At 49.7% G+C, this 24690-nt stretch overlaps 1 protein-coding gene across 2 annotated transcripts in view; it reads right to left on the bottom strand.

Annotated features, from left to right (window-relative positions):
• Window positions 1-24690, bottom strand: part of LOC125949823 (histone acetyltransferase KAT7) — a 52833-nt gene that overhangs the window by 19517 nt on the left and 8626 nt on the right. For both annotated transcript variants that reach the window (XM_049677217.1, XM_049677218.1), the window contains exon 4: window positions 15338-15431. In XM_049677217.1, coding sequence (XP_049533174.1) covers window positions 15338-15431 — 94 coding nt within the window. The remainder of the gene's footprint in view (window positions 1-15337; window positions 15432-24690) is intronic.

The raw sequence follows: 24690 nt of genomic DNA, 5'->3' as shown, positions 1-24690 counted from the left end.
TCCATCCAATGCCGGGACCATTTTCCCCACAAAAGTGCCCCGGGCGCACTCTGATGGTGACGACGAGGACGAGGACGACGACGACGACGACGACGACAACGTGAAAAGCATATTTTAAAGGACCTGGGGGTTGGTGGCGGTGGTGGCCAGCGGTTCAAAGTTTCACCTTCGCGTTTCGATTCCTTTAAGGCGTGTGTCACAGTGGCCTGGGCGGGTTGGAGAGGAGGGCCGTTCTTGATGGAATGATCTCATTAATTTGTAAAAAGGAAATTTTCGGCAAAATCCTGTAAAATAAGAATAGCGCCCGACGGAGTCCTGAGGCAATGTTTGATCAACGGCACACACACACACACACGCCGCCATCCGTAAGGGGGAACAATAAGGGACCGCACCGTCCTCGTCGTCGTCGTTGCCAGCAGGTACCATCATCGTCTACATCGTTTCCACATGTCTCAAACCTCCTATTCCTTGAAGCAATACATACAACAGCATGCTGTTATCGCGTTAACATGGTGCCACGTATGCAAACCACCTATGAAGAACGCTTCGTGTCCATGTGTTCCTAGTAGTGGTGCCACCGTGAAGCAAAAGAAAAAAATTCTCAGACGAAATTCTTTCTACGAGCAAAACCACACCCCAAATAGATTGTTCAACAGGATCGTCGTGCCGGCTCGGTGGCCATAAACTGTAAATCCCAATCATACCCGGACGCCCTAACCTCACAAAACGCACATCGCATCGCACGCCTGCTATGACCTGGAATGAGAATCCTGACCGCGAATTCTGTCATCCTCCTCTTCCTCCTCATTTTTCTGCCAACCTAGTGTTTGATTAGAAAGTCAATTAAAGTGATGAAATTACCGATGATTTCGTCGAATACCAAGTGCCACTTGGAACCACTCCCTCCCCTCCTCCGATGGTGGCCAACGCCACCAACTACAACAGGACGCGCGGCGCGCTACAGAATGCTGGCCCACCCGGGAACCACCCCGGAGTACTATCGTCCTTCCAATTCGTCCTCTCGCGCTCTCTCGTTGCGCTGGAGTACAACAAGCTGTACCCCATCGGGGCAGCCAAAAACATCTGCACCAAACCTGCGCCACCGCCACCGTCGCCGCCGCCACCATTTCGTCGTCGACGTTGTCGTTGTTCTCCCTCCCGAAAAACTGTACTCACACTAGCGCGCTGTCTGAAGCTGTCGAGACTTTGTAGATTACAGATCTGCTCTGTCTAGACAGTTAAATTTATACCTCGCCCCTCACCAACACTACCCCTCCTCCTCCGACCTTCTGCCTAGACCCGTTGCCGCTACAGGTTTACGCGCGACGCTTCATCGCTCCTCTCCTGCGCCGACGGCGGCGGCGGCGGCTCATCTGTCTGGCATCAGGTCTGGTGCGGTCCTGACGCAGGGTGAGCGGTACACACCAACCAACCAACCAGCCAGCCAGCAGCGGCAACAAGGACAACTGAGACTGGCTGGCTGGCTGGCTGGCTGCCGGACTAGCTGTGTAGAGTGTCTGTGTGTGTGTGTGTGAGTGTGTGTGCATGCCGATCCGAATATGGGGTTGGTCACCCTTTTGCTACTAGGGGTGGTTTTTCGCAACTTTGCCTTCTGTTCGGACGGCGGCGGCGGCGGCCATAGACGCCACCAGCACCGCCACTCCATCCTGCCCGTTGCGCTGTATCCTGCACGCTGCTGTAGGCGGCTTGTGGCCAAATCCAGAATCCAGACGACTTCCCCCTCACCACCACCGGGGAATCAATTCTAACGCCAATCCAAGCGACGCATTTTCTGGTCACCCTCCTAGACTCCAATCCAAGGACTGCTAGATTTTGTGGAAGAATTAGAATCTTTGAGTAAAGGAGAGCTTAGGGAGCCGATGTTTCGATGTTTCCGTTCTGTTCCATTCCGTCGTTAAACAGTCTTAAGCGTTTGCTGCAGCTCTTCGACTCCCAGGATATAGCAGCGTTATCGTCGGATTGTGCGAGGGTGTGTTGTACTGCATCATTTTCGACCATCACCGTCCTTTTTTGGGCGCGATTCGATTCTATCACCAACACCAGCCGGCCAGCAGCCAGCAGCCACCATTGATTGTCTGGCATTGTCTGGCGTTGATGGCGTTGTCGTCCCTTCCGTTACCGCTGTTCCAACGGTGCATCACGAATGTGATGCAGGACTGGACTGCCGGCACGCTGTAGCGGCCACCGAGGCTCCACTTTTCGGGGGGTCTTCATCACTACCAGGTACTAGGATCACAGGTTCCCCACTCACAGTGGGGAATTTGAAGGGATTACCTACGCGTTCCGTTTGTCCTGCACATACAGTGGCCCCCTCCCTTGCATGCGGCATTAGTATTGGTGCAGTGCAGTGCAGTGCTCCAAAAGGATTGGGGGGGGGGAGGGTTAGAGTCTTCCCAAAACGTTATCCGCGGTCATTGCACTATCTGTCCGATCTGTATTGAACGGATGGTGCAGCTCTTTCACCAATACGCAAGCGTGCACACACATACAGTTTGGGATGCTCCACCAACGTTGCAGCTCAGGATATTGCCGCACCGACGAATCCACCACCACCACCACCACCACCGTAGCAGCATCGCAATTGCGCCAGAAAGTAAATAAAACTCGACAATGGCACGGGATGAGGGATGCGAACTGGCCATCAAACCATCAAACAAACGGCGCAGGAGGAACGGCAGAGGACGACGACGACGATGGAGAGGAGGAGGAGAAGTGCAGTCGAGTGTTGTGAATTGTTTTGATTATTAAATTCTACCGACTACCGGAGAGGAGGTGCAAGGAAAAGGGGGAGGGGGCATCAAAGAGGAAGGATATATTGCCGGCAAAGTCAATACAAACTGCAACGGCATCGTTGCCAGTGCACCTACTACAACCACAGCGCTGCGCTTCTTATGCCTTCACTTCAACCTTTGGGCAACCTCACAACTCACTCAGAACTCCACACCCCCCCGGGATGTTATGATGTTGGACATTGGTGAAGTGGAATAGGATGGAAGTTTCGTTCATCGGCCGCGCTCCTGATGATGCTTCGCGATATGTTGCAAAATGGCGAAATTCGATGCGATTCGCCATTTTGAAGTAATGACAGAGAGAGAAGAGGAAGGAAAGAGAGCTAAAAAGCTTGCTTGGATGGTTACTATGGTGAGTCATCTCAGCTCTGCTCCAACGTTCCTATTGCACTCTGAAGCGTTCCGGTTCCTGTGTTCTTCATTTGCGCAGACAAGGAATTGAGGGATTCTCTTGCTACGTTCTAAAGCGCTTTTAACGCTCAAAATGCATTCCACAACTCGAGCAGCACACACTCGGTGGTACCGGACCGGAGGGCAAAGATCGCGCCAAATCGTTGGATTACTTGCCACCTTCAGGGCACACAGGGGCCCTTTCTCTCTTTCTCTCTCTCTCTCTCTCTCTCTCACTCTGCCATCTTGAGCACACTAAGAAAAGGTGTGCGCGCAACACTGCGCTGACCATCATAAATCAAGCTACAACACCACAAGTGCGCTGCTCCTCCATTCACGCCACACTCTTAGGTCATTCGAAGGCATCCATCCGGACGCGGACGCGAACTATCCATCCATCCATCCATCCATTCCCTTCCGTTTCGTTCCGTTCCGTTCCTTTTCTTCTACACCAGAGCTCACCCTGCACAGACCCCCGAGGAACAGACACAATCAATTACAATAAACTATGGAATGCTTTTAAAGTGCAGCTCGCGCTGCCCTGGCATCGGGTTCGGTTCGGTTCGGTCCGGGATCTGCTAGGTGCTAGGTTGGGGTTGGGGAACCGACCGTAGATTGTGCACGAGATGCAGAAGAACCTGGCGGAATGTGCGGCATTACTACGGATATCCCCGGGGCCTGGGGCCTGGGGCCTGGGGGGCTTCTTCGCTTTTACATAACCGCGCCACTCGCCGTTTCCCTCGTTATGTGGCATTAAGCATGAACGAGAAGCCGGAGAATGGGGAAGTTCTAGCTCAATCCGTCGGTCGGTCCGTCGGCTAATTATGTCGGCGACTACCAGCACCACACCGCGCTGGCGGTCAAAGGTGAGGTGAGCGTGAACACGGGGTCGGTGATCGGTTAGGGCGCAGCATAATGTCCAATTAGTTCGAGTGTTACTTCTCGTTAAGATTGCCCGACGTCCGGTTAGGGCGTTGAAGCATTCCATCGCAGGCTCCACTGCTAAGCGGCGCATCTTTTCGATCGAATGAAGCAACACAACCGGCGACACCCACGTGTTGAATTACTTTATCATCAATTCAAAACCAGAAAAATAGCACCAGAACATAATCGCGCTACCGCTACTAGGCTACATCTCGCTAGTAGCATCATTAGCCGCTGCATTACCATTACACGTTCGAGCGCACAAGCGAACGAATCAAATTATAACATTTATTGTAACGTTTTCATTTCATTACCGTGAGGTGAGACGAGGTTCAAACTCACAGACTGTGGCCCCGGCCAGCCAGCCAGCCAGCGTGCAGGTCGCGACTGCGTTCAATCGACTGCGGATGCGCCTAACGATCGCGACGACGGCGACGACGACAACGACGACCGTCATTAAATATACATATTATGGCCTTTCGGCCACCATTCGATTGTCCATATCATGACCATAACAATGGAATAATGAATTCCGTTACGGTGTTGTGGTGCGTTTCATAAAATGAAATAAAGAAGAAGCAAAAAAAAAGCTATCCCTAACCTTCCACCAACAAAAAAAAAACTAGTGTTCAAAATGTTTCTTTCCCCCTTTTTTTTATTTCTTTTTCTGATGTTGTTAGTGAGTGTTAAAGGAAGCACACGACATATCAAGCGCATGGTTGCCACAGATTTACGACTCATTTTTGGGGGGAGTGGCGGTGAGGTTGTCACGAACGCGAAATTGCAAAGAACTATCCGATAGAAAACGGAGTGGAACGAAGATTCCATGAGCAGCTACCACAAGAACCACGAAATATGATATTCCACCCCGTGGACCCCTTGCCTAATTGCATTGCCGATGTCCTTTGATCGGGGAAATGGAAATGGAAAATAGGGAAATAGGGGGGAAGGGGCCTTTATCCTCTTGCGAACCCCTTTTTTGCAATAGCGCCGCGCCACGGCCACTAAAATGCATTCGATTTTCGCTTCATATCCAGACACATAAACACACAGACAGACAAATACGCCGCCGCCCCACCCCAGGCCCCAAAAAGTATCCCTCGTTCGAACGAAAATCAAACAGAAAAAAGCCCGCCGCCACAGACCTCAGACGGTTTTGTTTGGATAGCAGAACGCATAGGATGACGCTCCTCTTCTCGGTCTCGTTCGTTGCATAACGCAATATAACCAAACCCATAACTCCTGGCACACCCGGTGTCTCTCTGTCTCGCTCTCTGTGTGTGCGTGTGAGAATGCATTCGCGTTCCAAGCGCACAATCATGGGGCTTGGACTACTGGCGAGGACCTTCGCTATTGCAAAATGCGCCATTTACGCCATCATCATCATCATCATCCCCGATAGTTTGGGAGTCGCCAGCCAACTTTTGTGTGGCGCTAACTTGTGTGGTGGGGTCCCGGGTGCCCGGATAGTTTTGCCACAAGGGGACACAGACACCGAACCGTACCTCCACCCACCGGTACCCCCCGTGCATTCAGCGATTTTGGCATCCTTCGTCCGTCCGCGTCCGTCCGTCCGGGTGCGCGCGCGTTTGCCCTCACTACGGGACTCCCGCAAATCCGAGGTCAACGCAGGTCACCGTCAGGACATCGCCCTCGCTAAATTCTCCGCCAGGATGGGGAAAAGCCCACGCCGTGAGAGACTCAACGAGTGAAGCCGCTGCTGCTGCTATACGGTGAGTTCTCGGTGCCTCGGCCTCGAGGTGAGGTTTAACGACGGACTGCGAACTGGCGTGAACCCCACAGGTTCACTCATCCAGAGTGGAGCCTTCGAGTGGGGCGAGGGGGGGGGGAGTAGGTGGCACGTGGAAGCGATCCGCGCGATGAGCGATGAGAGCCCCCGGACCGATGGCAAGCAAAAGCATCCTTACGGCATAAACTATCGGGATCGCTTGGAAGGCGGCGCGACGATCGATATTATCGTCTCGCTGCAAAATCCTTTTTTGGTGGTGCGAGATGTAGATAAAGAGATAGAGAGAGAGAGAGAGAGAGAGAGAAAGAAAAAAAGGAGGAGAAAAGGGTTTTAAACTATTTTTGGAGTTTTATTTTCTCCTTTAGAATAAAAAAAAAGTTGTGTTTCTCTGGTGAATAGGTTGCAAAGGGAGGTTGCAAAGGGAGGTTATTTTCTTATCATACATTACTTTAACAACTAGATTTTCGATATACTGATAATGTTACCACGACATTTGGTGAACAAGAGCATAACAACAAATCAGCTTCACATTCACATGGAATCTTACAATAGTGTACTTAGTAATGATATAAGATTATAATGATTAGAAAGACTAACCTTCATGGAACACACAGGGAAAAACAAACCATTAAAACGCAAAATTCTCTTACAATATAAAGCATCCATAACAAAATATCGAAACTGAATCGATGAAGCAAATTATCCTTTACACTTCAAGGAGCCGTTATCAATGATAGGAAGGATATTCATTTCATTTTATGGAATAGATTTCGAAGAGATTGAAAAAGTGGTACAAATACGCAAGGTGCACGCCCTGGTTTGCGATTTGTGTAAATAAATAGTTAAGGGGAATAGTATGTACAGTTAATGGTAAGAAATAGTCTTCAAACTTTACAAAAAACAATGGCATCAAAGTTAAACCCGTTTAGCCACACTTGCTTACAAAGTGGTACACAGTATGTCAAAAAATTTAAAAAAAAACAATTACAAAATCTGGAGAATGTAAATTGAAAAAAGACCGTGCTGCTTCTAACATGAGAGCCTTTTATCTGATAAACCAGAAGAGTCATCAAGTAGTCCCTTACACCAGTCACTTCAATCCCAGTATTAGTTACTGTTGCTTGCAGTAATCCCTACGACGTTTGGCATCTAATTCGGAGCAGCAAACCACCAGGTGCATATGAAACCGCGTGAAGTGAAAAGAGTTCCCACACCCCGCTTTACCGGCAGAGAAGTACCGTATTACTACCACGCGACCAGGCCACTAGCGCGGTGAAACATTTTCGCCAAAAATTTGAAGCGGTACAATAAAATATCCTCACCACAAACAGCAGCGGTGGTGGCGGTTTGTGTTGCGAAAATTAAAAACGATCGATCATTTTAAACAGACAGAGGCGCCAAAAACGGGAAAACAGAAATTCCACTATTTTTAGCCGGCATGTTGTGTGCCACATTGTTGTTGCTGTTGTTGCCGGCATAACGGCACAGAAGCAACAGATGGTTCCATCCAGCGCCACGCCACGCCACTAACCCGCCATCCCAAAGGAGATGAATTTCGATTGCTTCGTAGCAATTTGATGCTGATTTTTTTTTCCTGTTTGGTTGCTGTTGATGGTGATGAATTCCCTACACCATCAGAAAGCATCACACAACCACCAATCAAGCTAAAAATAACTACTCTTTAATCAATTATCTCCGGCAGCAGCAGCAGCAGCTACTAGCCACTCACCTGTGATTTTTCGCGAAACAGCAAAAGCCAGAAGCACCGTTAGCTCCGGGAACTCCGCGAAAGCACCGGAGATGCAAAGCCGCAGAAGAAGACAAACGTACACGGCGCTCGCACTCGGACAAGAAAAATGAAAGCCAAACAGACCCAAACAGTTTCGGCACCGCGAAACCACAGCAAATCAATTGACCACGACACCTGAACACCTCCTCACCGACCGAACGCTCAAATTCTTCTCGGCGATGAGATTTTGGAATGTTGCCCTCCATCGAGACCGCAAGGTTTTCCCCCGGGCATTCCGACGATCATTCACCTCACGCGCGCGCGCGCGCGTGTAAAAGCGTCCAGAAATCGAGCAGCTAGTTCCAATTTCCAATTGAAAAGTTCCAATTTTCCGATTGTTATTTACGACACGATGCTAAGAAGCGATCGCTAATTAGCAGGTGGTAAGCGCCTCCAGCGGTTGGTGTCAATCGCGGCGCAATTTAAAGTCCCTTACCACTGGAACTGGAACCAACATTAATACGAATCATGATGGAATTCGCGATTGTACTACTGTATCATTACAGCACATTACGCGGAGAGTGATCATTGGTAATTGAATACTCTTAAGATGCTCGCGATGCTTAAGAAGTAGCGCGGCGCGCCTCATTTGTGCACAGCAAATGGTCTCTAATGGAACTGATAGCAAGAAACATGTCGGTTTTTTCCCCCCAAAATAGAATCCAAAACATTAATAACGCACCCAAGTGACATAACGATCTCGCGCGCGCACACACACACTCACACACTTTACACGAATGCAGCATGCCTGGTCAAGCCAAGGGCCAGGACGACGACCGGTGCACTGGCAGCCGCTGGCCACCAAAAGTAATAATCAGTTTAAATAAACAGATTAAACTAACGACGTCATTAGCGGATGTTGCAGCGTTGCACTACTACTGGGGACGGGAGCTTATTTCACGGTAGTTGAGAATTTATGCACACGCAATCAAGCTGCATTAACAATACCTTTTTTTTCTTTCTTGTGCTCGCTCTGCTTTATCGTATCCACCACCTTCGCTGCTACCACCTCAAATTCCTCCTTCTTCAAGTGTTCTGCACTTTTATTGTATCGCATTACCTTCGCGGCTGGTAAGATGATGATGATGATGGTGTGCAGCAGCAATGCCACAGGGCACAAGCAAGGCACAACACACACGGTGTGCCGATGTGCAAGTTTTAATCTGCAACATCCCAACGACCCAGGGTCCCAGAAAACAACAAAGAGCCCTTCGGCACTTGGACAACGCCGTCCAGTGGTCTGTATGGTCCCCGCTCCGCTGATGAACGGCGTGAATTGAGTTTTCGCGTCGCGAACCCGGCCAGAAGGGGGTCCATTTCCCATCTCTCATCAATCATCATCATTTCCACCGCCCAAAACTGCAACATCGAAACAACGATCACAACGGTGTGGACGGTGTGGCCTCGCGTCCTCCCTACAATTAGTCACGAGCCGGACCCCGGGCCGCCGCTGCCACCAGAGCGCGCCACCGATCGCACCTTTTTCCACCTCAGCAGGCCAAGAATTGACCGCCGGTGCTTGCTCGCTGACGTTACTGTATTGTACTGTACTGCAGGCGAGAAGTAACATTACATTACATTGTAAGCGGCCAGCAGAAGCAGAAGCATACTTTTGCGATTAGTGCGGCGCGAAGGAATGCGCGCATGCTTCGCGCACAACATACCGGGATCTCACGGACCACCACCGTCAGAGTTTTGTTGTTCTGCTGGGAGCGCTGCTGCTGGCGGCTGCCGATGATAAATTATAATTCCTGACTGACACCACCGCCGGCGTCCATCGCCATGCTGCAGGCTGGTTGCGTTCAAGATCAACGCCAGCGCTGCATCGTGCCGCTGTTTGGCGTGCGACGCGTCATGGACCCGCGAGATGAATGATCTTTTGGATATCTCGGAAGCAGCGCTGCAGCTGGAACGATCAAACCCACCCATTACTCCTTGTGCTGACCATCGCTGAGCCACGGCTGACGAGATCATTACCGGGTGGTTTGAGGCATTGGTAATCCTGCCACAGCCACAACCGGTGACTGATAACGTAACGCGCTTTAAAACATTTTAATTTCGATCGTAGAAGTGTGATAAATATTTCTTAATTTAGAAGCTGAAATTGAACGTTAACCGAATAAAAACATAATAAAAAATCGGAATTATGCGAGCAGCTTTTTCATATCTAGCCATTTAAAACGTGGAAGTACGACACCATCTTCTAGATTGGTTTCACGAGAGCTGTTGATAGTTAGCTTCGTTGAAAGGTAAAATAAATAGCCCGTTGCTTAAGGGTTAAGCTTTTGCTCCATTTGTATTCCATTTTGTGTATTTAATAATTAGCATCCAAGTGCTTCTAAAAAAACCGAGTGACCAATGGTTTAATTAATCGACATTGCAATCACAACTTAGTCGCAACAAAGATTGTGACATTCTGTTCCATGAAGAAGAGCACCTGCTTCGCGATCCACCGAGAAGCGAGCGAGAATAGCGGCGCTTTTAAACTCTCCGCCATTACGAGAAACCTGCCTCAACACGCACCATCTGAGCAGCGGTGATATGGTCGGCCACGCCAATCACGAACCGTCCAGCTATCCCGATATAAGACGGCCGGAAGAGTCCGGAACCCTGTATAAAAAAGGCTTTCTTCTCTGCTCGGAGAACAACGATTCGTTGGCACCTTTGTCACATTGTCACCACCACCAGGGGATCCACGTCAGGGCGTAGGGGTGGTGGTGGTGGTTGGTGATGGCCAACCATTCGACCATCCGTGTCATACACCAGCCGGGGCTCCTCCCCGAGGGCGACACGGACTAAGGTGACTGGTAGCAGGTGATCCTCAGGTGAAGAGCGGTGGCGGTGGTAGCAGACCGCCAGACCGTTTTACAGGAAATGGAACGAGATAATGGCGCTGATGGTGGCGCAGTGACGAGTGATGCCGCATTCTGGCATTCTGCTCATCGATGATGATGAGAGTATAATTATGCTGCTCGACGTCACCCAACTCTCTCGACTCGTCTTCAGTGGCACCTCTAGGTGCCTAGGCACACGCACCACGCATGCACGCACCGCATGTTGGATGCGATGCTTTTGCGCCGCTTTGATGCCCTATTACACACAGACACACACACGCACACGAACGCGCTCTGTGGTCCCCCCCTTAAATGGCCTCGAATCGGTCTCGATTGCCGTTTTGAAAACCATTTGTGAGTGACACATTTACCCCCCGCGGGGAGTAACCGGAATTATGTCAACGAAAGTAATTTATCATTTGCCATGCCACGCTATCGCATCGTTGGTCCCGCGCCACGGAGTTCCGATGGCAACAACGATCCGTTCGCTCGATCGCGCTCCCTTGCTCTCTTTATACTCTCCCGAAGAGGGCCCTCTACTAGATGTCGAACTCTCCCCTCCCTAAGGGCTTATGGGCTGTCGATTTGCAACCGTTTTTATTTTCTCATTCCGTTTGTTATTTAATAACTATTTCATTTACACATTCTTTCCCTCGAGGCGGCCTCTCGGGGATCTTCTTAGCGAAATGGCTCCCCATCCTTGGATGTCCAGGAGGACATCATGTCACTCAAGAAGTGTGCCAGCGGCGGCGGCGGCCGTGCGGGGCTACCAGCGAGAAGTACATTAATGAGGATGAATGTGCAGCGCAGTGCATAATTTGACATTATTATCGCCATTGCCAACCAAGCGCAATGCCCTTCTTCCCTTCCTTCATCACAAAGCCACAAGATTGGCCGCGCCCGAGAACGCCAATCGAATGACGACTACGACGACGACGACGACGACGACGATCATTAGAATGGTTTGGACGTCAAGAATGAGATGAAGTGAATGCCGTGACGACGACGACGTCGACGGTTTGCACCCATCCACCTCTACTGCCTGGTAGCTGACCTATATTAACGTGAAATTGCTTCTTCGGATTGCAATCCATGCATTCCACCCGCGGCCAGCAACAGCACCAGCAGCAAGATGATACCATTTGGTTCGACGGCGACGACGACGACGACGACGAAGACGATCCCGGTAATAATGTGTAACCGCGCTGATACGCTCCGTTGTGGAATGTTGATTTGCGTTGCAATCGACGTCGTCGCGCACTCGCGGTGCGGATAATGATTTTCGTAACGTGCAGTCACAAGGAGTCTCATTCGCGGAAGAAGGATCCACGCGCCCGGGACCAATTTGCGCCGAAGGTATGTGTTTATCATCCATTACGATCTTACGACTTGACAACCACCGATTCCCGGGTCACCCCGCTATGCGCACAACTATCCGCGGCTAAATTACAATGCAATTTTGGGCTCTCACGCCCTTCTTCCATGCTTGCGATAGCATAATTTCTGTCCCATTCCACCAGTGTAGGTAACACGTTTCGATTACAGATAAATAGCTAAAGAGGACCTCGCCTTTAGCCGCATAACGTGTCCGAAGCGTGTATTAAATGATTGGAAAACGGAATCCCGAGGGACCTGCTGGGCAGCACTTGGCTAGATTAACCAATCAACGACGGCATCTGTCCCTTTTATCGTATTAACGCTCCGTGACCTCTGTATGCTGCTGGGCGCGTGCACTGACACTTTGCTGGTGCTAGCGCGACGGTGGCTCGATCGATCCCTTTCCGGGCACAAAATCTGTTGGGGCAGGTCCCGTGATTCAATTTACACTCTCGGGAGGGGGTGCTGGAAGATAAACTGGACTGATGAGTGTCTTCCGGTGTGACTTCCACTTACCTACCACCTCCAATTTGGAACACAGCACCGTCATGCGCGCTCTCCCTCTCTATATAGATTTCGCTCAGGTGAACGACATCTGCAACACCAACGCCTTACACGACCCAGATGACGATGATGACGATGACGACAACGACGAAGACGGCGGTTAGGGAATGTATGTGATTTCCAATGTTTGTTTCTTGATGTGTTCCTCTCCCTCTCTCTCTGCCTCTTTCTCTGTTGTATCAGTGCGCATCAGCATGAATGAAGCGAAAGCGCCATCCGTGTACCAAGACAATTGCACCGAACCCGCTGCTTCGGAGGCCAATGACGCGGCGTTTCGAAGTCCAATCTCGGTTACCTCTTTCTACCAGGCGTTCAACGATGTTGTTTTGGATGTTGTGTTGATGATCCGCGCGATCCGTCGCGGTGCAAATGGCCTCTTTATGGTTCTGTTTATCGACAACCAAGTGACCGCACGCGCGGTGCGCCCCCCCCTTGCGCGTCGAGGGAACAAACAGTTCAAAAGAAACTCATCGCGCCAAACACACGCCAAGCACATACGAATGATGCGTGATTCGGTGGCGAGAAGGGTGGCCATAGGGAGGATCCTGTTCCAAAAGACACATTAACGGTCGTTGCCATCACGACGCGGACCGTGAGTGGTGTGTGTGTGGTCGTGAAACGGGCAATCGAAACGCGATATCGAAATCAATTTTGGAACCCGATCCCAGTAGCCTTGGTGTTCCATTCCGTCATCAACCGGCAACTGCTTGTTCTTCTTCTCCTTCTGCAGCAACAGTGCAACACCAGACCAGACGCACGCAGAACACAGACTACGGATGCGGATTACACAACTGTAATTGTGTGTCTGGTGTGCGCACGTCCGTGGTCCAGACTCATGCCGGGATGGTTTCGATTGAATGGATTTGTGCAATTACTACTCACGGAGTCGACTGCTCTCAACTGCTCCTCACCACCAGCCATCGTCGGCGTCGTCGTGTTCGCGTGAAAGAATCGCGTGCACCATCGGAGTCGTACTCACTTTTGCTTCTTTACAGAACGAGCGCTCAAGACGCGGTAAGACACCGCGAGGGACCTCCAAAGAGGCTCTACCATCGACCACCAGACACAGAGCGCCACAAGCGCCACGCCGGTAAATCATTAAACATTGAAGAGTTCGAGGGCCTGGCCGCGCGGTGGCCAGTGGCTACTCGCAATCACGCAATCAGGTGCATGCAAACGGAACTAGCTAGAAGGAAGAGGCAGGGAAGTGAAGCGCTGCTTCCGAGCATCTTCGCCGAGGTACGTCCGTTTCTGACGTCTAACCAGTGTGCCGACAGCAGCCAGTCTGCTTGTGGACGCATATGATTGCATTTTTCGCTCAACTCTTAAGCCCACTTAGGTGGTCCGTGCAAGCGCTCAGACAGACCGAGACGTTCGTAAGAACGGCGTACTTGTTCGCTGGGCTCTTTGGGTTAACGAACCGAACGGGCACGCGCGATATGGGATTTAAATCTCTACAAGCAGAGATAGGCACACTGGTTCTTCTAGAAGATCAACGAGAAAAAGATCAACCGCGTCCACTAGTTGTGTTTGGTGTTCCCTCCAAAAGTGACTTCTGTGACGCTGAACCCTGAACCTGAAACCCTCAGTGACTCATGCTATACCACGTCACGTGCATGACCTTCGAGGTATGGCTGGTGGTGTGTACGCAAGCAAAACGGGGCTCGCCATAAAACACATCTACTACAACAACACGAACCCTCCCCCCCCCCCTCTGACCTCTCTTCCCGGCTCACGACATCTCAAAAACCGAAACCTCCATATGGTCCCTCTTCCTGCGCTCCAGCTTTTGGCATACTTACTTGGGGTGTGTTTGTTGTTTTGTGTTAAAATTTAAAAAAATACACAAAATCCAAACAGCTGCGCCAGCTGCCAGCAAGGATAATCGGGGACAAATAGTGGACTCCCGGTGGCCAGTTCGGGGACCATCAAGCAACTCATACGAACCAAAGATCTTCATTCTTGTAACCGTTAAGGTTAAGGACTGGTTTGGAGGACGAAATCATTTTAAACTACATCTTTTCAAGAATAGTTGGTCGAAGTTTAAGGAATATTTGCAAATGTGTTTTTACAATTTTGCTCAATGAAATGAGTTTTACATAATTAGTTTGAAAGAAGTATAAACAAGCTTTAGAAAAACCCGGCAGAAATACCTGGCAAATAGTGTGCAGAAAAAAAATTAAAATTTAAAAAGGTCCTTTAGTCTTTAAAGCGATCTTTAGTTTTTCGCCTTTTTTTCAAAAATCAATAATTTTATCAGGGTTACTGCGATTGAATCAATAATTTCACACAATACTGTTGAAACGAGCTGATTCGTGGATAAATATAAAAAATGTGTGTAATTTAAACAAACTTTATAGGAACCTAAGCCCCTGCCTTAAGCTAATATAAGGCAATCCTCGATTCGGATATCCTTTTCGGCCATTTCTCGTCCACTGTACGGTCAATCTCCAGGGGTCCTTCACCTTTCCTTCTACCACACCCTCTACCACCCCTCCTCCCCTCCTCTCGGCATTTAATTCGTTGATATCTTATCGCACTCACGAGATCGCAAATATGACAATCAGCCATCCCGAGGGAGGGGGGGGGAGGGGGAGGCGATGTCGGCGGCACCGTATGGTTTCTGCGCGCACCCTCCCCCAAAGCGGGTGTCCGGGGTAAATGGCAAATGGCGAAAGTATGTAAATTGCGCGGGCACACTCCCCTTTCCAAAAACGTGCTCCCCCCGCCCCGTGCTCTAATCAAACTCGCTATCGACGCTGCCGCAAATGTTCGCGGTCGTCGCCTGGTCGCGCTGACAGCACGTGCTAGGGGGTACACCCTTCGTAAACGAGTTATAACGAGAGCAGAAGCTAGCCACCGGGAGCTAGCTATAGCTAGCTATCTAGAGTGTACTTACTGAAGTCGATCAGCAACCGGCCGTAGCCCTTTCGCTGGTACGGTGGCAGGGTCAGTATGCAGGAGACGTTGTAATTGAGGAACGAATTTTTCTCCTGCAATGAAAATGAAGGCAAACGGGGGAATAGGGTTAGCGGGTGGTTGGTTTTCGGTTCGGGCACGTTGATGGCCGAAGTAAGTAGAATAAGACAATTTGCACATTAAAGCACACAGAACGGAAGCACAGCTGAGGCCACGGTGGGTGTTTCTGCTGCTGTCCGCTGTTATATGCGTAATCCATGACTGTGTGTGTGTGTGTTCCGTGTGGTTTCGATCGTTTAGCATAATGTATACAGTATTTGCTATTAGCATAAATGTGAAGCCAACCTCGAAGGTGGTACGTGAAACTGGGCCTGTGAGCTCCTCAGAAACACATGTTTTGTTTGGACGATGATCGTCAGCTACTCCAACAATGTCCTATCCTTCGTCACGTCGTGTCCTTTTGCTTCTCATCCTTACCTACATCCTTGCCACTGCTTTAATTTGTCATTTACGATCACACATCCATCCATCTTGGCACCACCATTGTTTATCACCGATCATCTCGAGTACGATAACGCAACATATTAATAGCGAATGGCAAAACATGTGTTCGCCATGCAGGACCATGTGGTGAATGTGAGAACAAATTAGCAGTCCCCCCTCCCGCGCGCGCGCGCGCACACCATAACCGACAAAAAATGCAGAAAACAAATCCTCATTACAAGCACCTTAATTCGACGGACGACATTGTGGTCCCTTGGAGCTGGGCATAGGGCGCATCGCGTCGTGTCCACGCAATGAGTCTCTCGCGCGCACAATCGTTTATGTCTCGGGCTTATGAAATGCCCATTAATAGAGCTTCACCGGTCGCGGGAGGGACGATGCACCACGGAGGTGAATGCCGTGATCGTACAAAAGAGGTACAGGGGAGGAGGCAGCCGGGCCGGGCCAGCGGGCGCATGATAGTGATCATACAAACAAGAGTGTAAACAAATAAACTAGCTGCTATAATTAGCAAAAGCTAAAAAACGGAACCAACAAAAAAAAAACCGAAGCGAAAAGACACATCATCAGGCGGTGGGAAGGGAGCTGAGCTGATGATGATAGTGGTTGGTGGTTGTGATGGGCGGCGTGTGCGTTTCCATTTCGTCATTATTTATTGTTTTTTTCTTCGTTGCTTTAGGTTTTTAGGGGGACCAACAATAATTATTTATTTTTATTTTTGTTAATTTTTTTAAGTTTATTCTCTCTCTCTCACACACACATACACAGACACAAACACACGCTGGCCGTGAACGCCACGGGGCCAACGTTGTAAGGCGACGACGTTGGCGACGCAGACGATGACACCCTTTAATTTGCATTAAATTATGGTTTTTCACTGACTCCAACCGTTGAGGTTGGCCGGGGTTGCCGGGGTGATCGCGGTCACCGGTGTCGCCCGGTGGATGGCACGTTTGCATGCAGCCAGTGCCGGCTACTGTCTTACTGCCCGCCGCCTGCTAAGTGTCTCAACCATCACAGCGCGCTTCGACAAAAGTGGCCACCAAAAATCCACAACCGCACCGTTATCTCGGTTCCATCATCTTTAGCTCCGATGATCCGACCTGAAAGGTGCCAAAGACCTGCGCTCCACTTGGCTCCTCTCTCTCTCACACACTCTAACGTGTGCAACGAGCTTGCACGACCCCTGGGAGACGTGATCGTCTTCAGTCTGCAGCCACAATGTGCTCATTCGAATTCGGTGTTTCGGGAAAACGGCAGAAAAGGGATCCGAAAACAAAAAAAAAACGGTGGCCTCAAACAGCGAGAGCCGGGAGGGCAAATGAATCCCACATTTCATTTTGAACCCCTTGGTGTGTGTGTGTGTGTGTCGCTTTCCAGTGCTTGCCTTTTATTGTTGTTAATATATCTGATTCAATATATTTTGTTAATTGCATCCCATAAAACCTGCTCGACCTGGGCGCAGCGCGTACGGTGAGTTCGTTCGGTCCGGTGCTGCGCTGGCAGTTACACCGGCGGAGATCCTTATCATCTAGATTCAAATAGGACGGCAGGGTGGGGTGTGGTAGCCCTCAGAGCTTGCCCGGTTATTTGTTTTTTTTTAGCAGGGCTTCGACTGCTGCTGCTCCTTTTCCTTCTGCTGGTTGGCAATACATCTCAACCAGAAAGCACAGAGCCACAGTAAAGCACCAACCAACGTGGACTGTACCAATGCGCTACCTAATAACATGCTATCGGACAACATGTAATCGGGGGCTCAGCCCCAGGCTGGTGTTAATGATAATCATCGACTACCCGATAGGGTCACTTGCGATTGACGGATCAGGTGAAAAGACGACGACGACGACGACGACGATGACCGCGAACCGTGAACCCGAGGTATAAAGTGTGAGGATGGTGTGTTAAGAGCGGTTTATCATTTTTTACAGCGCACATCGTAAAACAGGATGGGCTAGAGTGAGTTTAGAACATTTCTTCTGTGAAAACAAAAAAACAACCTACAATAAACAAGACCGGTAGCGAAACGACGAAAAGGCCTAAGACAGGAAGTGAGACAATAGGCAGCTCGGTGGCTGAAAGAATAGGAACATATGCGTGCCATTCTATGATCGATCTCTACTGGAGAATTAATCGCATAGGCATTATTTAGTTCCAGAATAGATTCAAATTTGTGTTGTTCGCAAAACCTTTTCAATTTTATATGTTTTTTAAATGTCTTCTATAGAAGATATACGGAGGGGCATAGCATTAGATAATTCAATCTTTTTGTTCTAAATATATTTTTGTGGCTTGGAAGAAGAGGCCGATGGCCCTGGAGCAAAACATGCCCTTATTTGCTTATCAACGAAACTCCAAAGGTTTTAAAGGGTTTTAAAGGATTATATTGGTAAGCAATGGTAGCTATGGGTAACACTACACTAGTTACCAACAAGACATAGTTACCTATGCGTTCGTTAGTAATGCGATACATACAGCAGATGAGTCTTCTGGTTCACCTCAACGAGTGTGCATGTGGTTTTCCCTATAAATTAACAGACAATAGGGTATTTTAAACGCATTATTCTGAAAATTCAGGTGAGTCTGCAGCAGAGTACTCTCTTGCGATACTAAACCATATTACCATACAGCTTTGAAGAAAAGCGATCAACGCAGATGCGCACCTGACTTAGTCGGGACAAAAATGTACAATCATACAACATTAAGGAATTACGATCAAGAGCTCTACTATGAAGAATAATGACACCGCTATAAAGAGCGATGAAAAAGGACCGAATCATTCCGAAAAAACCTCAGATCGGATAGGTCAATCCAAACTTCTTCACGAAAACCCCAGGTACTCCAGCATTACCTACAATTAGAATGAGATTCAACATTGTAGGCGAACTTCAAAAAGTGCTACGAGATTCAGTGAGATACTCTAAGGCGACCGGGCCCCTTTTGCCGAAAGATGCAGATTCGGAACGATACATCCCGACATTACATCCGCGAATCTAGAGCAATAGAGTCGAGCGCTAGAATAAGATCATGCTGTAATACCTGGAAATATCAGTTTAAAGTTGATTAAAGGTTTTCAACAAAATAATTTTTTAAATCCTTATCGAGTTTACTCTCCAGCTCATCACGAATCCAACCTATTCCGTTTTCCAGTTTTCAACGCAAGTTGACCCAACGCTTAACGGCTTGAGTTCATTCCCCTCGTAGGTGAACTGCTTGCATGTGTTCCAAAGAACACGATTAGAACAACTTAGAAGCTTCTGGCGAAAAAAAACAAACCCTGGAAAAAAAACACTCCAACCACGACACCCCACGGGTAGCGTTGAATTGAAACAAAATGGATCCCAATTGAAAACGAACCAACTCGCTCCCTCCTCTCGAATCAAAAAAAAATCAGTCACTGGCCATCATCATCACGATCATGATGATCATCATCATTAGCACTAATTATACGGAGAAAAATCGTTTTAATCTGCCCATTCCCATTCCTATCTGATTAGAGAACATAGAATTCCAATTATCCCGATCTCGCCGAGTGTGTACGCGCGCGCGGCGGTCGCGATCATTGAGTCATTTCTCGATTTTCGTTTTTTAATTTTCATTTTCGAAATGTGAGCTGGAAGCGGAAGCGGAGGGGGGAGGATTATCCGTACACTAAAGGCTACATGTGTTTTTAGCTGGAAAAAACCAATCGCGAACCGTTCTGCGGGGCGGGGCACGGTCATATCACACACAAAAAAAAAACGTGCAAGATCCCCTCTCTCTGTCTGTCTCTCTGGCGCTCTGGCGGTTGTTGTGCGTGTTTAGGTTACCGCCCATCGGTGGTGATGGTCCGAGGGAGGGAGCAGCGGAAAAAGATCGCCGGCGATCGGGTGGCGCTTTTTGCTTAAATTTTACGCTTCATGACAGGAGCGACCTCCTCCTCCTCCAGCAGCCTAACTTCCAAACCAACGGGCGGCTCTCGCAGGCTACGGAACATTAAGTCAGGTAATTTCCGGTGATATCTACTTCCACCGATCATCTATGCTCGCGCCACTCCTTCCCTCGCGATGCACTGTCCAGTCCACAGCAGCAGCAGCAGCAGCAACAGCATTGCCAACGCCAAAGCCAAGAAGGAAGATAAAAGGAAAAACAGATTGAGAACCTTTCAATCGGATGCCCACCATTGCTGCTAGCTAGCTGCTAGCTGGCGGTTCTGCGTGATCCGGAGCACCGGTCACCCCGGACAAACGACAAGAGTGCTGTGCGCCATTTCCTGCGTCTTTTGCTTGCAGATTTCATTGACTCCGGGGGCGCATTGACGGAAGTAAGAAGCGAATCCAACCTCCCCACCGAAAACGGAAAGCGAAGCAGCAGCCAAAGACGGAACAAAAGCAAAAGCGACGCCCCGCAACAAGAGAGAGAGAGGGAGAGGGAGAGAGAACGGTTGAACCTCTCTAATAGGTAATCCAGATAAAATATGTGCTAATTTATGTACATTTCATTTGGGCAGCACCGGCACTCGGACCATCTCCGGAACCGATCTTCCTTTCTCTCTCTCTCTCTCTCGCTCTCTCTTTCGCTCTCTCTGTCGAGTGGGAATCAGTACGCATCAGCGGCTTGGCAGTCACAGTAGCCGGCTTGGGAACCCCGCTAATGCTCCGTTCACCAGATCTGCCAAGTAACCGCTAAGCACTGCGGTCGCGAGGCGCGCGTTGCTCGCCGCATTCTAGTAGAAACCATTAATGAAGAGCCCACCACCACCACCAAACGGTGGTCAACCGCCCAGTCCCCGAAAAACGTTAGCATCGGAGGAAGGTGGGCAGGGGAGGGCATCTTTTTATGAATGGAATCGCTGAAGATGCGATTTTGAAATGCGAGCCGAGAAGCCACACCCCCACCCACAAGACCACCCTCACCGATCCAACCGAGAAGGAACCATAAAACCGAAGGTGAATGTATGTAACGGGGATGTTGCTACCACGGGTGCGTGGAGCAAATGAAAAACACCAAAAACACTATCGCTGGTCGCGAACCCTCTCGCTACCGGGCACCGCGGACACCGTGGAACATTATGCTCGCACGTGTGCAAGCTATAAGACTACCGGTGGTCAGCACTTTATGATGCGAGCAAATTAGAAAGAGTCGAGTGGCAAAGGCAGGAGGAGTGTGAACGCATCGTTACATCTCACGAAGCATTGATCCAGATTCCGGAGCTCGAGACCACTATCGAGACCACAGCGCTTCAGACTCGGGGCCTCTGACCTCGGCCACTCCACAATCTGTCTCCAGGGGATGCATTGCAGTGGATTAATTTCCTTCACTTTTTTTTCTTTCTTTCTTTTCTTGACGGGCACACAAGGCACACGCAAGAGAAGACGCATGTGAGAAGGATGCGAACGGCAATCCATAAATAGTTGATGCACCCACCCGACAGTTCCACCCACAAACGTTGGCCACGCTGAAGACCCAAAATGCCAACCACCAAATGGCATTTGCATTCAATTCGGTGCAATGGCGGCGGCGGCGCTGAAAAGCGAAGTCTCTCCCGGGGCCCGCGGGGAGGTTGAAAGAAATATGATTTAAGCAAACAATCTCCGGAGAGGTTGATTACATGCCCGTCTGCACTCGGTGCGCACGCCCTCCACCATCGGTTCGTTCGTTCGGTGCCACCAAGCTGGGTGCCCGGCCTGGCACCGCATATCTTACCAGCGGACGGTCTCAAAACCGACACCGGAAAGCGCAAAAAAAACCCGTGGCTGGACCCCAGAAACCGGAGCACAGCCAGACCAGCAGCAGCAGCAGGAGTCCACCAAAGGAGCTGGGTGCCGGGCCGGGCCGGGCCGTGCGCGTTGTCAGGTTAATTATGAGCTGGAAATTTATTTGCCCTTTATTGTTGCTGGGTAGGTACGCTTTGCACAACATTTTCGGGCACATTAATCGTATTCGCTTCTCTTTTTTCATTATTGTTTTTTTGTGTATTTTGTTGCTTTGGCTGCTCTCTGTTGCTGCTGCTGCTGCTGCTGCTGCTGTCCTCGGCCACACGCCACTACTTCGGTTTGGTGACAGGCTCTCAAGAGCGAGCTTGCTAAAAAGAAGGCATAGGAACAACGGAGAAGAACAACCAACCAGCGCACGTGGCTTGGCAAAGCTGCTGCTGCTGCTGCTGCTCATCTGAAAACATTCGCGACATTGGACTGCCCCGCGCGGGCACTGGCAGTTGGTGACAGCGAAAGGGGAGACGATAGGCATGAAAAAGGCGTGAAATTATTCTGCGCTTGGCCTTCGGATTGTTCGAAGTAAAAAAGGGAGTAGGTAGCTGACAGAAGCGTACTCTCGCGAGCACGTTGGCGCGCGTCCGCTAAACGACAAATTGAGTTCCATAAATCTTCTTCATATTTTTATTTATTTACTTACGAGACAAAACCCTCGACCTACACACACACACACACACACAAAGGCCGAGGTCTTGCTTGTTTTTTTTTCGCATTTCGATTTCGATTTCGATGGTCCAAGGTGCCATCGAGTCACTTGTGAATTATTTATTGGTGACCAACGGCGCAATGCCGTCGCGATCAATCCACACGAGTGGCGCGATGCACACTGCATATAAGAAGGTATGCCTTTCCCAAAATAGGCAGAAGAACGCCGAGTGTCATAAATCCTACGGGGCGTAGGAAGGTAGGTAGAGCTGTCCCGATGGAGATGGCTTGGCATTACGCGAGTGCGCGAAAGTCCATTTAATTGACTTCGAATTGAGCTTCAGCAGATCAGCAGACGGGTACAAGCGAGAGCATGATGTTGCGAGCAGATGTAATGGTCAGCGTGTTTTGTCTGTTAAAACAGATGCTAGACCGTTTGCAGCAATCAGCCGTTATGTCGTAACCCAAAACCGAATGTCACCGGATAAGGAGTGTGCGATCCCTGGGGTATATGCGGAGTGTGTCTAGCTAGAAGCTCGACATCGACAACGCACGACAGGTGCCCCACTGGGACCGGTTTTAATGGTTCCCATTCACTGATTTTATGACTCTGGATGTCGAATTCAAATTTGCTAATTTGAATAATTGCTTTCGATCAATAACCTTACATCAGACCAAGAAGCGACGGCGACAGACGTAAGAGACAGATCGATGAAAAGGTGGGCGAATCGTGAAGATCCCATAAAAGCAGGAGCAGAATGTTCTCGAAGTATGAATTATTAAATCAATCATTTCTCGTCGATATCGTTGGATCTGGATCGACAAGTCTACCCACACAGCGTACACCGACTGCACGTTCCGTAACGCTATTACAACAGTTCCCAATCGGTTAGGACCGACCTAGGGACATGCGAGTTGCATCCTGCATTAGACAACCAACCTGGTGGCCGATGGCAGCGGCGAACCAGGCAGGCTCTGTTGTTGCTATTAACAACCATAGAGGGAAGTACTGGTATAGTAACTATATGCATATGTTAACTAAGATGAAGCGGCTTGCTAGAACAATGTGCACACCGTCGTTCACACCAACCATTCATCCATCCATACCGGCGTCAGTCATGGCCTGCTGCACGCTAGCGCTAGGCCTGCACTAAACACCGTTCAAAACTGCCAAACCACCCGCCAATTCCAACCGGCCCCCCAAAAAGAGGGTATGCTCCGGACCGGAACAAAGAACCCACCGTGGCCACCTCACCTAGCTTCCTCGCTTCCAAAATACACACTCATACATACATACACACACACACACACACACACACATCAATCAGATAATTGGTATCAAAAGGTACACGGGACCGAGGAACCGGGGAAGGGCCCCGGTCGTTCTGTCGCGCACGGATCAGATGCATCGACCGCCCACCATCCTCGGGCGGGCCCGCACGGCTAAATAACATGCCATGTGCAACAATAACCTTACAAACTGTCGCAAAAATTATAGCAAAAATGAATTAAGCGACGCCTGGCGCTCCCCACAGTCCACACAAACCACAACACGACAGGGCAGACGACGGGGAGTCTCGCTGTGAAATAAAGAAATTAATATAAAAAAAAACCGAAAAAAGACCTCCAGCTCCAGGATGCTGCAGACTGGCATGCTGAGCCCCGGAATCGGATCCCCCCGAGGGAGGGAGCAGCGGGCAGGAATTCGCCCGCCAGCAAAACATAAACTCGCACAATGACTGACTCCGGCGCGCGGCAAAGAATCGGTGTGCGGCATCAAATTTTATTATCCTGCGTTTCGTCCCCCCAACTTCTGTTGTCTGGTCTGGTCGTTCTCATCCCCTTCATGTCTAGCATGGCATGGCTTTTATGTAGGTAGGTGTGTATGTGTGTGTGTGTCTGTGTCTGCAGTTTCCTTTCTCCACCGAAACCTGCGGAACGCGTTTCCGTTCACTAGTAGCGCGACGCGTGAAGCCATTTGTTTGGTCTACCATCCATCCATCCATCCGTTCGTCTGGCCGTCCGTTCAGCCTACTCCTACACCTCCTGCTTGGGGACACAGCCGGCGCGTATCCGAGACAGAGAGAGAGCGAAAGATGGGAAACCGGGGAACAAAATCGGCAGACATACATTCATCTTTTGTCGTCGACGTAGTAGTCGTTGGTATTGCCTCATGGAGACGCCACCATGCGACGCGCGCGCGACAAACGTGTCGTCGTCGTCGTTGTCGTCGTTATGCCAGCCTAAGCGCACTTGGCCTGTGGCCACCCTCATCCGCATATTATCAACCGTTTATTAAATATATACATATTAAACACGCAGTTCCCATTCCAGCCAACCTGAAGTAGCAAGCGCGCTTGGTTCGCCGCCTACTAGCGCTAGCGCTTGCTCACTCGGCAACACGCCCGGGATAACCGTATCCTTGTGCCGCTTG

Source organism: Anopheles darlingi, chromosome 2 (assembly GCF_943734745.1).
Source record: "Anopheles darlingi chromosome 2, idAnoDarlMG_H_01, whole genome shotgun sequence".
Lineage (NCBI taxonomy): Eukaryota > Metazoa > Arthropoda > Insecta > Diptera > Culicidae > Anopheles > Anopheles darlingi.
This window is presented reverse-complemented; position numbering and strand designations above follow the sequence as displayed.